The sequence below is a fragment of the Rana temporaria genome, chromosome 5 (assembly GCF_905171775.1).
Source record: "Rana temporaria chromosome 5, aRanTem1.1, whole genome shotgun sequence".
Classification (NCBI taxonomy): Eukaryota; Metazoa; Chordata; class Amphibia; order Anura; family Ranidae; genus Rana; species Rana temporaria.
The window spans coordinates 18,776,413-18,792,684 of record NC_053493.1 but is presented as its reverse complement, the minus strand read 5'-3'; the positions used below and the strand labels follow the sequence as shown (position 1 = coordinate 18,792,684).

The 16,272-nt window shown below is 46.3% G+C and overlaps 1 protein-coding gene across 1 annotated transcript in view; it reads left to right on the top strand.

The window, feature by feature from the left end:
* The window catches only part of GARS1 (glycyl-tRNA synthetase 1), a 76,332-nt gene that overhangs the window by 14,903 nt on the left and 45,157 nt on the right, over positions 1-16,272 (top strand). The window contains exons 2-4 of the mRNA XM_040352238.1: positions 1,718-1,819; positions 7,247-7,349; positions 13,161-13,302. Coding sequence (XP_040208172.1) covers positions 1,718-1,819; positions 7,247-7,349; positions 13,161-13,302 — 347 coding nt within the window. The remainder of the gene's footprint in view (positions 1-1,717; positions 1,820-7,246; positions 7,350-13,160; positions 13,303-16,272) is intronic.

The window sequence follows — 16,272 nt, the reverse complement described above, 5'->3', positions numbered from 1 at the left end:
GCTCAACTGGCAGTGGGTTTGGGTTAATGGGACTTGGGAGATTGCGTACATATTACAGGAGACTGGTGGTGATTGTAGACCTACTACAGGAGACTGCAGACCTATTAAGAGACAATCAGATTGCAGACATGCTTCAAGAGATGACCCCAAAGACTGCAGTTGTACTACAAGAGACTACCCAAGAGACTGCGGACGTATGGCAAGAGACTGCCCCAGAGACTACAGATGTATGGCAAGAGACTGCGGGCGTATGGCAAGAGACTGCGGACGTATGGCAAGAGACTGCCCCAGAGACTGCGGACGTATGGCAAGGGACTGCCCCGGAGACTGCGGACGTATGGCGAGAGACTGCGGACGTATGGCGAGAGACTGCGGACGTATGGCGAGAGACTGCGGACGTATGGCGAGAGACTGCGGACGTATGGCGAGAGACTGCGGACGTATGGCGAGAGACTGCGGACGTATGGCGAGAGACTGCGGACGTATGGCGAGAGACTGCACAGTAATGCAAGGCTTTCTCCCTAGTGTGGAGAAAGCCTCTTGAGGGGGGAGGGGGCGAGCAGGAGTGTCAGAATGCTCACTAACACACAGCTCTTTTCTCTATCTGCAAAGTAGAGATTGTCCTGACTCTTCTGCTCGCCCACTCCCCCCTCAAAAAGCTTTTTCCACACCAGGGAGAAAGCCTCCCATTACTGTGTGGAGTTACAGACAGAAGAACAGGAAGTAAGGATTTCTCAGAAGAAATAAGGACATTTAAAAGCAAAATGGAAGGATGAGGTAAGTGAAGGAGGTCTGCACTAAGGTAAAGGAAGCTATTTAGGGAGACGGCAGACGCGCTGGGGGGGGCTGCCGGAGACGGCAGGCGCGCTGGGGGGGGCTGCCGGAGACAGCAGGCGCGCTGGGGGGGGGCTGCCGGAGACGGCAGACGCGCTGGGGGGGGGCTGCCGGAGACGGCAGACGCGCTGGGGGGGGGGGCTGCCGGAGACGGCAGACGCGCTGGGGGGGGGGGGGCTGCCGGAGACAGCAGACGCGCTGGGGGAGGGGGGCTGCCGGAGACGGCAGACGCGCTGGGGGGGGGGGGGTGCCGGAGACGGCAGACGCGCTGGGGGGGGGGGTGCCGGAGACGGCAGACGCGTTAGGGGAGGCTGCCGCCGGAGACATGGTACAGACATGGTGCATTACTGTATGGATTAGTTCCCCCATTACCGGCTGCTGGGACAGTGGACAGCACAAATACCGAAGGGTCACGTGTGGCCCTTTGGCTAGAAGTCCCGGTACAGGGCTCTTCTGCAGGTCCTGCTTTGTGACATTTTTGTAAACTCCTTTAACATATTTGGGTTTAGATGCACTATATTAAACATTTTTGGTTCAGTGGCTAAAAACAAATCAGTCTGAGATCTCCTCCCCCCCCAATATCCTCTTCATCCACTATGGCCCAATGGTTACCCTGCTTGTAGGCAATCGGCTTGTTCATCAAGAACTGTCTCCCTATTGCCCCCGTTCACCTCAGGTCCCCCATTCTTCCCCAAGTCACCCCACTCCTTGGCCTTGTGTCTGGAATCCTGGTCTTTCCATAAATGGTTTGGGTGTTCTTGGTTGTATTGGGTCCAGCAGGGTTCTTTTTGTACTTCAATATATCATGGCACTGTAACAAGGGTTTATTTTCCTCTTTATCAGGTTCACAATGCTTTGTCTACCTTTTCTCTTCATTTTTTAGGGTGAACTCGTCAGAAAGTTAAAAGAAGAGAAAGTTCCACAGGTGGATGTGGACAGAGCCGTGGCAGAGCTGAAAGCCAGAAAAAGGACTTTGGAAGCGAAGGTACAAATCTTCTTCTCACGCTCACTGATTCTCAAACAAAAGACTTGACTGCCGGTTTATTGGACCGTGCTTTCCAAACAAGCAGATACGTTTGTTGTACAGTGAACTCTGTTTGACATTCTCATTTAAAACTTAGACCTGACATTCAGCCAAAAAGTTCTCTGCTTGTATGGGAAAGGGGTTAGAACCTCTTGGGTTTTTATGTTTCCGCTGGGCAGACTTAGAATTCCTTTCTTGCCTTGGGGACACGAGCAGAAGGGAAGTATAACCACTTCCCGCCCGGTCCCGCCCGGGAAGTGGTTGTGAAATCCTGACTGGACGTCTATTGTCTATTGACGTCCTGCAGGATTTCATGCCGGCGCGCGCCCGTGGGGGCGTGCAGCGCGGCGATTGGTGATGCGGGGTGTCAGTCTGACACCCTGCATTTCCGATCTCGGTAAAGAGCCTCCGGCGGAGGCTCTTTACCACGTGATCAGCCGTGTCCAACCACGGCTGATCACGATGTAAACAGGAAGAGCCATTGATCGGCTCTTCCTCACTCGCGTCTGACAGACGCGAGTAGAGGAGAGCCGATCGGCGGCTCTCCTGACAGGGGGGGTTCGCGCTGATTGTTTATCAGCGCAGCCCCCCTCGGATGCCAACACTGGACCACCAGGGAGTGCCCCCCGGGGGTCAATAGTGCAAAAACAAAAGCCAATAAAAAATAACACAATCAATGCCAATCAGTGCCCACAAATGGGCACTGACTGGCAACATGGGCACTGGCTCAAATAATGCCATCTGTGCCACCCATCAGTGCCCATCAGTGCAGCATACCAGCGCCGCCTATCGGTGCCCATCAGTGCCACCTTATCGGTGGCCATCAGTGCCGCCATATCGGTGCCCATAATTGAAGAAGTAAACTTATTTACAAAAAGAATTAACAGAAAAAAAATAAAAACTTAAATTAATAAATCTCTATTTGTGGGAACAAAATGATAAAAATTTCAATTGGGTACAGTGTAGTATGACCGCGCAATTGTCATTCAGATTGCGACAGTGCTGAAAATTGGCTTGGGCAGGAAGGTGCGTAAGTGCCTGGTATGGAAGTGGATAATCTTCAGTCTTCCTGATGATACAGCAGTATAAACCTTCCAGAGGCTGTAACCCCAGAGAGGCGCAGGTCTCTGTTAAAAACATGTAGGAAACCATAGATCACTGGGGGAGGGGTTATTTTAAAATGAGTGTGGTCAAATGAAAGTGAATGTGGTCAGTGATGATGGGGTGATAGCCAATTTGAGCTTTGGTTGTCAGTGCCGCCCCCCCCTCCCCAGGTAATGTTCTACTCATATTGGTGATCAGTAGAAAGTACCAGTAACAATCCCTCTACCATCAGTGGCCAGTGGAGAGACCTAGTAACATCGCCTTCCACATTGACGGTTTAGCGGAGAGACCCAAGAAACATCCACTCTTACCTTGATGGTCGGTGTGCCCCCCAATTATAGTGTCTCAAGTATACTGTTCACCATTATAGTGCTGCTTATTATAGTATTAGTAAATTCCCCCCTTGCCTCCCCAGTGCCACCATTATGTCCCCCAAGTACAACTGTCACTGGCAGATACCTGTATAATACAGGCATTGGCACGCACTTCCGTGCATAGATGGCCGCAATCTACACCACTTCCCGTCCGTGTCCCCCCCCCCCCCCCCCACTGTGTTCTAGTTCCAAGTATTTTTCTGGCAAAAAAAAATGTTGGAAATTGGAAATCAGGGGAAACGACCTGTCATGCTACTTTGCCATCACAAATCGTGGGACAAGTCGTGTAAGTGTGAAAGGGGTGATAGTGGTTAAGAGATGAAAAATGTAGACTGTTTTCCGAAATTGTGAAGGCGCGCTTAACTACTTAAGCCCCGGAACAAAATGCAGCTAAAGGCCCAGGCCAGGTTTTGCGATTCGGGCACTGCGTCGCTCCCAAACAAAATTGACGTCCTTTTTCCCCCACAAATGGAGCTTTCTTTTGGTGGTATTTGATCACCTCTGCGGTTTTTATTTTTTGCGCTATAAACAAAAATAGAGCGACAATTTTGAAAAAAATGCAATATTTTTTACTTTTTGCTGTAATAAATATCCCCCCAAAAAATATAAAAACTTTTTTTTCCCTCCGTTTAGGCCGATACGTATTCTTCTACCTATTTTTGGTAAAAAAAATCGCAATAAGCGTTTATCGGTTGGTTTGTGCAAAAATTTATAGCGTTTACAAAATAGGGGATAGTTTTATTGCATTTTTATTAATTATCTTTTTTTTTACTACTAATGGCGGCGATCAGTGATTTTTTTTCGTGACTGCGACATTATGGCGGACACTTCGGACAATTTTGACACATTTTTGGGACCATTGTCATTTTCACAGCAAAAAATGCATTTAAATTGCATTGTTTATTGTGAAAATGACAGTTGCAGTTTGGGAGTTAACCACAGGGGGCGCTGAAGGAGTTGGTGTTCACCTAGTGTGTGTTTACAACTGTAGGGGGGTGTGGCTGTAGGTCTGACGTCATCGATCCTGTCTCCCTATAAAAGGGATCACTCGATCGATGCAGCCGCCACAGTGAAGCACGGGGAAGCCGTGTTTACATACGGCTCTCCCCGTTCTTCAGCTCCGGGGAGCGATCGCGAGGGGGCGGCTAGAAACGAATAGCCGCGCCCTCATCCCGGATCACTCCCAGACGATTTCCGACCGCCGCATGCCCCGGTGGGGGGGGGGGGGGGGTACGCCCATCTGCCTGTACGTGCCATTCTGTAGACGTATATGTACATGCGACGGTCGTTAAGTGGTTAAATAAACATCAAAATGCTTTGCATTTATTCACCCTAAATTGTGTATAATTTATTACCCAATAAATGTACATTTCTATCTATAGTAGTAGTAATTGTCCCCATAAAGCTCTAATTTCAGCTTGTTTGTTGTACAGAATTCTGCCCAGTTGTTGTTTTTTATAGTTGGCGTGCTCCAGTTCAAGTGGGAACACCCAGATTATATGCCAACCAATCACTGAAGCATCTACAAGTAAAACCTGCGTCCCATTGACATCTAGTCTGCGATTTGTGACTAAACCAGTTCTCTTCTAGATTTCTTGTGATTTGGTTGTAGTGTTCTAGAAGGAGACGTCGTAATTGTAGGTCAGACGCGTCAAACTGAAATAGAACTGGAAAAATGAGACGGGTTTGAACAGGGCGATTCCAGCTGTAATTTAAAGTGAACCTGTCACTGCAGGTGTCTACCATTGCCTTGTCAAGTAGCAGCAGACCACTTCAGCCCCGGACCATTTTGCTGGTCAATGACCGGGCCACTTTTTGCGATTCGGCACTGCGAGGTGGCTCCCAAACAAAATTTACGTCCTTTTTTCCCCACAAATAGAGCTTACTTTTGGTGGTATTTAATCACCTCTGAGGGTTTTTATTTTTTTTGCGCTATAAACAAACCTAGAGCGACAATTTTGAAAAAAGTAAAATCATTTTTGCTATAATAAAGATCGCCCAAAAATATATAAAAACACATTTTTTTCCCCCTCAGTTTAGGCCGATGCGTATTCTTCTACATATTTTTCATTAAAAAAAAATTGCAATAAGCGTTTATTGACTGGTTTGCGCAAAAGTTATGGCGTCTACAAAATAGTAATGGCGGTGATCTGCGTTTTTTATCGGTACTGCGACCTTATGGCAGACACATCGGACACTTTTGACACATTTTTGGGACCCTTGCCATTTTTATAGCGCTCAGTGCTATAAAGATACATTGATTACTGTAAAAATGTCACTGGCAGGGAAGGAGTTAACACTAGGGGGTGAGGAAGGGGTTAATTATGTTCCCTCATTGTGTTCTAACTGAAGGGGGGGGGGGTTTGGACTGACTTGGGGGAATGACAGATCGCTGTTCATACATTGTATGAACAGACGATCAGTCATTTCTCCCCCTGAAAGAACCGGGAGCTGTGTGTTTACACACACAGCTCCCGGTTCTCGCCCTGTCACGAGCGATCACGGGTGGCCGCAATGGTATTTGATCACCTCCTGCGGTTTTTAGTTTTTGCGCTATAAACAAAAATAGAGCGATAATTTTGAAAAAAAATAATATTTTTTACTTTTTATTATAATAAATATCCCCCAAAATATATAAAAAAAATATTTTTTTTCCTCAGTTTAGGCCGATACGTATTCTTCTACATATTTTTCGTAAAAAAAAATTGCAATAAGCGTTTATTGATTGGTTTGCGCAAAAGTTATAGCATTTACAAAATAGAGGGTATTTTTATTAATATTTCTTTTTATTAGTAATGGCGGCGATCAGCGATTTTTTTTTTTTTTTTTTTTTTTTTTTTTTTATTTCTGTACTGCAACATTATGGCGGACACTTTTGACACATTTTTGGGACCATTGGAATTTATATAGCGATCAGTGCTATAAAAATACATTGGATTACTATAAAAATGCCACTGGCAGGGAAGGGGTTAACACTAGGGGGGCGAGGAAGGGGTTAAGTATGTTCCCTGGGTGTGTTCTAACTGTAGGAGGGGGGGGTGGCCTCACTAGGGGAAACACTGATCTTCTGTTCATACATTGTATGAACAGAAGATCAGCATTTCTCTCCCTGATGGAGCGAGGACCGGGAGCTGTGTGTGTAAACGCACAGCTCCCGATTCTCGCTCTGTAACGAGCAATCGCGTGTGCCCGGCGGCGTTCGCGCCTGCCGCGCACGGGAGCGGGGGGTGCGCAAGCGCCCCTTGTGGCCACTTCGAGAGCCGACGTACATTTACGGGCTCTCGCGCAGCGGCGCCGACCTGTCGCCGTAGAACTGCGACGGCTGGTCGGCAAGCAGTTAACCTCGGTAACTCATGTAAGGATACCTGCATTGTATTCAGAGATGATGTAGGATTTCTGCCAGTGATCCAATGTGGAGTTAGTGTTTTGTTAATTTGGCAGAACCCCAGCACTCCTGGTCCCTCCTTCCTGCCAGGTGCCCCCACAGCAAGCCGCTTGCTGTGGGGGCACCCAAGCAGTTGCGCTCCCGAGCCCCGGCTCTGTGTGTCCATTCAAACACAGAGCCATGGCTCGCCCCCCACCCCCTTCAGCCTTCTGTTTGGCTCACTAGCTGTGATTGACACAGCACAGAAAATATATTTTTTTATACCTTCATGCATAGAAAGCATGAAGGTTAAAATACCTTGTGCCCTTAAAACCACTTTAATTGAAGAAGCTGGTTTTTTTTTTTTTTTTTTTTTTTTCATTTTTTTTTTTTTCTGCCTGTATTGTATTGTAACTGTAATGTCTACCCCCATGTGGTAAAGAGCTGCGCAAACCGTTGGCGCTATAAAAATTCTGTAAAATAATTAATACTAGTCCCACCAATCTGTTTATCTGTTTTTTTTTTTTTGTTTTTTTTTATATATAGGAGCTGTCCCTTCAGCCCCAGGATGATATCGTGGACAGGGCCAAGATGGAGGACACCCTCAAAAGGCGCTTCTTTTACGACCAGGCTTTTGCAATTTATGGAGGTAAGTGATGGTGGTGACTTCCTTTTGACTTCCTGGTGAAAACTGCATAGAAGGAATAAAAGCCAATGGCAGTGAAGGAGGGGATAAGGTGGAGCTATACTCACCGAACTGCTCACCTTTTCATTTCAGCAATGTGGGGTTTAAATCGCTCGCGGCCAGTGTCCTCTTCTCCCCTGGCTACTTCCAGGTGTTGGGTTTGCAGCCTCTTGAATGGCCGGTCGGGAAATGATGTCGAACCCACGCATGCACACTTCTATAATTTTGGCACAGCTGCTGTTTGCTTGAAATGTCAGCTGAGCTGTGCGTGCGCAGCTCGGTGTGCGTTCAGTAGAAGGGCTCCGGTCTGGTCATGTGATGCCCTTTGACGGCCAGCGGCGGATGCAGGGGAGAGGAGAGAACGTGTTTTTAACCATGGCTGGGAATGCCTGGAAGCAGTAATGTCACCCATAGTCTCCCAGCTAATGTCAGAACTCCCTCCCATGCAGCCGCTGCTGGCTGGAGGAGATCACATGACCAGACCGAGAGTGGACTGAAAGTAAGCAAGTATATTCCTTTTTTTTTTTTTTCTCCTAAGCTTAGTCGGCATATTAGGAGGGGGAGGGGATATTTTTAAGACTAGGTTTAGGCTTGAATTCTACTTTAACCGCTTAACGACCGCCGCATGTACATATACGTCGGCAAAATGGCACGGACAGGCAGAACGACGTGCCCGCACGTCGCTGCCTAGACGTGGGTCGGATCGGGACCCCTCCCCTGGTACATGCGGCGGTCGGAAATCGTGTGGGAGCGATCCGGGATGAGGGGGCGGCTATTCGTTTCTAGCCGCCCCCTCGCGATCGGTCCCCAGAGCTGAAGAACGGGGAGAGACGTATGTATCGATCGAGTGATCCCTTTTATAGGGAGACACGATCGATGACGTCAGACCTACAGCCACACCGCCCTACAGTTAGAAACACACATGAGGTCACACTTAACCCCTTCAGCGCCCCCTTGTGGTTAACTCCCAAACTGCAATTGTAATTTTCACAGTAAACCATGCATTTTTATAGCACTTTTCGCTGTGAAAATGTGTCAAAATTGTCCGATGTGTCCGCCATAATGTCGCAGTCACGGAAAAAAAACGCTGATCGCCGTAATTAGTAGTAAAAAAATATAAATTAATAAAAATGCAATAAAACTATCCCCTATTTTGTAAACACTATACATTTTGTGCAAACCAACCGATAAACGCTTATTGCGATATTTTTTTTTTTTTACCAAAAATAGGTAGAAGAATACGTATCGGCCTAAACTGACGGAAATATATATATTTTTTTATAGTTTTTGGGGGGATATTTATTATAGCAAAAAGTAAAAAATATTGCATTTTTTTTCGAAATTGTCGCTCTATTTTTGTTTATAGCGCAAAAACTAAAAACCGCAGAGGTGATCAAATACCACCAAAAGAAAGCTCTATTTGTGGGGAAAAAAGGACGCCAATTTTGTTTGGGAGCCACGTCGCACGACCGCGCAATTGTCAGTTTAAGCAACGCAGTGCCGAATCGCAAAAAGTGCTCTGGTCTTTGACCAGCAATTTGGTCCGGGGGTTAAGTGGTTAAAGCCTAACAATAACTTTACCAGGTTTAAAGCACTTGTATCTTTACCCCAAAAGCAACCTCCCATCATGCAGACTTTCTCCCTCATCCCGCGAATGTACTCGTTTACGTACCGGGATTAGTAGAGCTCCAACTTTACTGCTCATAGACCCCAGCCCTGAGGAAGTGTCTCCGCCTCCCTGTCCTCCTGGCCATTCACAAAGTGAATCCTGTGGTTGTGCGTTTTTGTGAAGGGTCCAGAGAAGAGGGAGACAGAGATGCAACCTAAGCTGTGGGATCTATGAGCCCTACAACTCTTAAGCTTCGTACACACGATCCTATTTCAATCGGACAAAGCCGTGGAATTTTTTTGCGAAGGCCGTTGGCTGTGAACTTGTTCTGCATACAGACTGCAGAACTTTTTCAGCCTACATACGCGAAACTACGTGTTTTTTTTTGTTTTTTTTTTCCTGCTTTTTAGCGTCACCCTTTGGGCAACTTCTGCTAATGTTGTGCTATGGTTAGCATTGGAGCGCATGCTATAAAACATTTTGTTGTCGGAAAATCCGACAACAATTGTCCGATGGAGCGTACAAACAGTCGGATTAACTGACAAAAATCCTGCCATCACCACACAACTGTTGTCGGATAATCCGATCGTGTGTACGAGGCTTTACATCTGAGTAGCCGAGAAGTACAGCGGGAGCTCTACTAAATCCCGGAATGTAAACAAGCAGGATGTAGGCAAGTCTGCATTATGGGGGGGGGGGTTGCTTTTGAGGAAAATTTGTATTGCTTTAATCCTGGTAAGGTCATTGTGCCTGGAATTAGGTTTTAATAATAAAAAAAAAACAAGGAGGGGGTTTCCCTGCCCCCTATTGTGAAATATTTAATATTGCAGCTTATTTTAGCACTGTGACACAATGAGGACCGTGGCTCCCCGTTGTGTGATCCCTCTATAATTATATTTCATATATCTGGGATTAGAGAAAGCTGTGTGTTGTGACCACAAACTATGCAACATGCCTTTTCCATTAAAGAACATTATTAACCACTAGGCGTCCGTGCCGAATGACGGCCACAGCACGGACCCCAATTGCCGGGAGGCCGTCAGTAGAGGTCCTCCCCTTTAGGGCGCGCGCTCCCATGATCACCCGAGACACTGAGGCCGCATTCACACCTGAGCGTAGCGTTTTCGGACGCTGATCACGTGATGTGAACAAAAGCTCACTAATGTTTTTTTTTTTCTCCTCGCGCTGACAGCGTGAGGAGAAAAAAAAGCCGTTCACCGGCTTATGTGTAAGGGACATATCGGCCCAGAAGAGGCAATTCTGCCTCATCTGTGCAATCCATACCCCCTGCCAGTGCCCAAGAGTGCCACCTATCGGTGTAACCTACCAGTGCTGACCATTGCCCATCACTGCCACCCATTGGTGCCACTTAATGCCCTTCAGTGGCACCCATTAGTGTCATCTCTATGCCCACGAGTGCCCGCCTATCAGTGTAACCTACCAGTGCTGATCATTGCCCATCAGTGCCACGTATTGATGCCACTTCTCAATGCCCTTCAGTGGCACCCATTAGTGCCACCTCTGTGTCATCTCTGTGCCCACGAGTGCCGCCTTATAGGTGCCCATCAGAGCAGCCTCATCAGTGCAAATCGGTGAAGGAGAAAAATAACCTGTTTGCAAAATGTTATAACAAAATATAATTTTTTTTTTATTTGGTCTTATTAATTTTTTTTTTTTAACAAAAAGATTTGTCTGCCATAATGTCGCAGTCATAATAAAAATCGCTGATCGCCACCATGACTAATAATAAAAAAAAACATAAAAATGCCATAAAACTATCCCATATTTTGTAGACGCTATAACTTTTGCGCAAACCAATCAAAAAACACTTATTGCGATTTTGATAAATAAATATATATATATATACGGTATATATATATATATATATATATATATATATATATATATATATATATATATATATATTTTTTAATTCTCGCTCTATTTTTGTTTATAGCGCCAAAAAAAGAGGTGATCAAATACCACTAAAAAAAGCTGTATTTGTGGGAAAAAAATTATAAAATTTCATTTGGGTACAGTGTTGCATGACCGCGCAATTGTAATTCAAAGTGCATCAGCACTGAAAATTGGTCTGGGCAGGAGGGGGGGGGTTTAAGTGCCCAGTAAGCAAATGGTTAAAGTGACCCTGCCTTTGAATAAAACACCTTTGCAGAAACATATTGTACCTGTAAGAGAAGACTGGGAATATGTGACCTTCCCTCTGCCAGCATGCTGCTTCATAATGAAGTATTAATATATTTAAAAAAGGTGCAGTCATCTTTGTCCTTTTTATATCTGCCTGGACATTAAAGTTATTGTAAGGCCTCTTTTACACTTGTGCGACTTGTCCTGCGACTGCAAAGTTGCATGACAAGTTATACCCCATGATTTTCAAGGATTACCATTCATATCTGTGCGACTTCAAAGTAGTCCCTGCACTACTTTGATGCGACTTGAGGTCTATGGACCTTGAGATTACACAGGCGTTGCTTTAAGTCACATCAAAGTTACAACAAAATTGCGCAACTTTCAGGTCGCACATGTGTGAAAGGGGCTAAATTGTACATATTCATACCCCATGTATGTCTTCTTTACACCTGTCAAAAAAATATTTGAACAAGAAAGGGGCCTAAAGGTGATTTCAATAAACTTGTCTATACTTACCTGCTCACAGTAACAGAGCTGAGGCTGTCAATCTGCTGAAGGTCCCTCCCATGTCACCATTTTTCTCTTGGTGTCAGGAAAACTTGTCAGAAGTGGCACATGCTGATGGCAGAGGAAGGAGGCAATAGACAGAAATGACACTTGGTGCTCTTGATTGAGACAAATTCACACTATAGAGGGATATGCTGTGTTCATATTTCATGTCTGAGGTTTACAACCACTTTAACCACTTAAAACCCGGACCAAAATGCAGGTAAAGGACCTTGCCCCTTTTTGCGATTCGGCACTGCGTCGCTTTAACTGACAATTGCGCGGTCGTGCGACGTGGCTCCCAAACAAAATTGAAGTCCTTTTTTTTCCCACAAATAGAGCTTTATTTTGGTGGTATTTGATCACCTCTGCGGTTTTTATTTTTTGCGCTATAAACAAAAATAGAGCGACAATTATGAAAAAAATCAGTATTTTTTACTTTTTGCTGTAATAAATATCCCCCAAAAATATATAAAAAATGCTTTTTTCCTCAGTTTAGGCCGATACGTATTCTTCTACATATTTTTGTTTAAAAAAAAAACGCAATAAGCGTTTATCGATTGGTTTTGCGAAAAATGTATAGCGTTTACAAAATGGGGGATAGTTTTATTGCATTTTTATTTTTTTTACTACTAATAGCGGTGATCAGCAATTTTTTTCGTCACTACGACATTATGGCGGACACATCGGACAATTTTGACACATTTTTGGTACCATTGTCCTTTCCACAGCAAAAAATGCTATGAAAATGCAACTGTGAAAATGACAATTGCAGTTTGGGAGTTGACCACAAGGGGGCGCTGAAGGGGTTAAGTGTGACCTCATATGTGTCTCTAACTGTAGGGGGGGCGGGGCTGGACGTGTGACGTCATTGATCGCCTTTCCCTATATCGGGGAACAGACGATCAATGGCGGCGCCACAACGAAGAACAGGGAAAGTGTGTTTACACACACCTCTCCCCGTTCTTCAGCTCCGGGGACCGATCGCGGGACTCCGGCGGCGATCGGGTCCCGCGGCCGCGGAGCTTCGGACCGGGTCGCGGGGCGCGCGCCCATGGCTGGGCATTTAACAATCACGTACAGGTACGTAACTGTGCTCAGCCGTGCCATTCTGCCGACGTATATCGGCGTTAGGCGGTCCTTAAGTGGTTAAGGTAAAAAAAACGTTGAAGCGTCAGGATCCCTCAAGCTGCTCTTTTATGCTTACCTAAGCCAAATCCCAATCCAGCCAACCCCCACAAGTACCCCCATAGGCAGTTGCTTTCTATGGGGGGCACTAGCCAAAGAGGAGGAGTCTAGAGCGGTGGTGGGGGACCCCAGAGGAAGAGGATTGGGGCTGCTCTGTGAAAAAACATTTCACAGAGCAGGTAAGTATAAAGATGTTTATGTACATTTAAAAAAAAAGAAATGAAGGTTTAATGTTTAAGTGTGATGTAAATTTATTGCTGGCTTACCGTGGTTGTCTATTTCAGGGGTCAGCGGATTGTATGACTTCGGGCCGGTTGGATGTGCGCTAAAAAATAACATCATCCAGACATGGAGACAGCACTTCATACAGGAAGAGCAGATCCTGGAGATCGATTGCACCATGCTGACCCCAGAGTCTGTTCTCAAGTAAGAGACACTTCTACTACTTATATTGTCATATGCAAATGGCACCCAGACCTGCTTTTCTCGTTTAGGGTGGGCACTGAAGAGATGCCATCTGCCAGCTTCTTATAATCTGGGATCCTTCCCAGTCCTCATTCCTCAAATTCTAAAAAGAATCCTGATGAAGGACAAAGGCAGCATTGCTTGACCGGATGTAGCAAGATAGAATTTCTGGTCCTTTCTGCATCTTCCTATTGGCCAGTAACTGTAATGGGCAGCCTTATTGACCCATAGGATGCTATGAAAGGCTAAGGGGGTGGGTAGGATTTCAACATGCCAGGAAGTGCTAAAATTTACATGTTAAAAGGCCTGTACAATTGTGGCCCCCTCAGGCACTGGAGAAGCTTGCCCGGGTATCTGTGTTGAATCAAGTCCAGTACCTTTTAGGCTGCATTCACACCTAGGCGTAGGCGATTTGCGGTGTTTTTTACCGCGATTTGCCACGACAAATTGCGGCGTTTTACCCCGCGATTTTCCGTGACAAAACGCAGCGTTTTCCCCCGCGGTTTTGTACAGGTCATTGGCATCAATGTAAAACGCCCAAGCCGCCCGATTCGCGCGCCAAAAAAGGGTCCGGGACTTGTTTCAAATTAGGCGTTCGGCATTCTTTCGGCGTACAGCGTTTTGCGTTGGAGATGTGAACCATCTCCATAGAGAATAATGTTATTTTTCCCCTCTAGCGTCTTTGAGCGTCGCGCTTCAGGCGACAAAACGCTCAGATGTGAATGCAGCCTTATGGTGCCAACAGGTTTCATTTGTCATACATTGTCACCAGTATCTCTGCAGTGGGTGTCAGTGGTGGATCGGAAAGGGCTCTTGGACAGACTTACTCAACATTTTTACCCTAGAGCAGGGGTAGGCAACCTCGACCCTCCAGCTGCTTTGAAACTACAAGTCCCATGAGACATTCCAAGACCCTGACAATCACAGGCATGACTGCTGGAGGCAGAGGCCTGATGAGATTTGTAGTTTTACCACAGCTGGAGGGCCTGGGTTGCCTACCCCTGCCCTAGTGGGACCCCTAAAAAAAAAAGTTTCATGTCTTGGGGGGGGGGGGGGGGGGGGGGGGGGGGGGGTGTGGGGGGGCATCCTTACTAAAATCAGCTTATCAGGGGGGTCAATGGGGGAAAAAAAATCTCTGCTCAGGCTTCCCAAATCCCGTGCTCCACTGAAGGGTGCAGGCTGGGACCAAGTCTGTCCTAACGCAAATCATACTAATAGAGGCGTAAAGAGCGTTCCAGTGACCACACCCCATATCAAGCCGTGTGTCAGAAAGATGGCAACCGCCTCTGCTCACTCTGTCTAGGCCAGGGACCCTCAAACTACGGCCCTCCAGCTGTTGCGGAACTACACATCCCATGAGGCATTGTAAACCTCTGACATTCACAGACATGACTAGGCATGATGGGAACTGTAGTTCCTGAACAACTGGAGGGCCGTAGTTTGAAGATCCCTGGTCTAGGCCATTGTGCTGACACGTTTCGCCCTGCGGCTTAGTCCATAACTGCTCTGGGGGCAGGGCTAAATGCATCAAGCCGTGGCCTAGACGAAGTGAGCTGAGGCTTCTACCATCTTCCTAAAGGGTGCAGGCTGAAATCAAGTATGTCCTGACTCAAACCATGCTATAGAGGTGTTGAGCGTGTTCCAGTGATTGCATACCAAGCCGTGTGTGAGAAAGATGGTAGCGGCCTCAGCTTGCTCTGTCCAGGGCCTAGTTAATGACTAAGCTCTGGGGGCAGGACGAAACGCATCGGGCGTGACCTAGATAGAGAGTGAGCTGAGGCTGTTACCATCTTTTTGACACAAGGCTTCGTATGGTGTGTGGTCGCTGAAACACTTTTTACAGCTCTGTGGGGAGAGGGTAGTGTTTGGATGCACTAGAAGTTTTAGGGCCCGTTCACACCAGCCGCTGCACTGCAACGTACCGTGTTTCCCCGAAAATAAGCCTGGGTCTTATATTAATTATGCCAACAAAAGACACAGTAGGGCTTATTTTCGGGGTAGGTCTTACCATGTAATGTGCTGTCTTCTCTCCCCCTCTCCCTCCCTGCCTGTCAGGAATACCCAATGTGAACTGAGTTAAAATGCTTGTACAATCGTATAATCCACTCTATTACAGTATTATATAATGTACAATGTGTGCGTTTCTGTAATATAATTGTGCCAAATACATTTGTTATAGCGCCGCTCTGCACTTTTGTTACCCGCCGGAGCTCTCTTCCCCGCAATTATATTACAGAAACACACACATTGTACATTATATACTACTGTAATATAGTGGATTAGAGGATTTTACAAGCATTTTTAACTAGGGCTTATTTTTGGGGTAGGGCTTATATTGCAGCCCTCCTGGAAAATTACGCTAGGTCTTATTTTTGGGGAAACAGGGTATGTATTTTTTATTTTGTTTTTACTAACCTTATTAAAAAAGCCACACACTTTTCATAAAGTGGATTGCCTCATGCTGTGCTGAGAAGATAATTCTTGCAGTGCTTTTTTTCACCGCACTGCCTGCACACCACCGAGCACACAGGAGACTAATCCAGGGCTCGACAAAATGTGAAAGGAGTCTTAGCGGCGGTTTTCCAGCATTTTTCGGGCACTGGCAGTGTGAAAGGGCTCTGTAAGCACTCAGGCTTTCACATTGGGATTGCAGATGAGGCTTCTTTCAGGTGCTTTACAGGGAAAAAACGTAAAAGAAAGAAAACGAACGCAGCCACCCCATCAAAGAGTAGCAAGCTGTTTTTGGGTTTAATACCACTTTAAAGCGGAGCTCCGCTGAAAAAAAAAAATATTAAAAGCCAGCAGCTACAAATACTGCAGCTGCTGACTTTTACATTTTAGGACACTTACCTGTCCAGGAGTCCAGCGCCGTCCGCAGCAGAGGACGAGCGATCGCTCGTCACTCTGCTGCCCCCGCCATCCTCGGTGAGC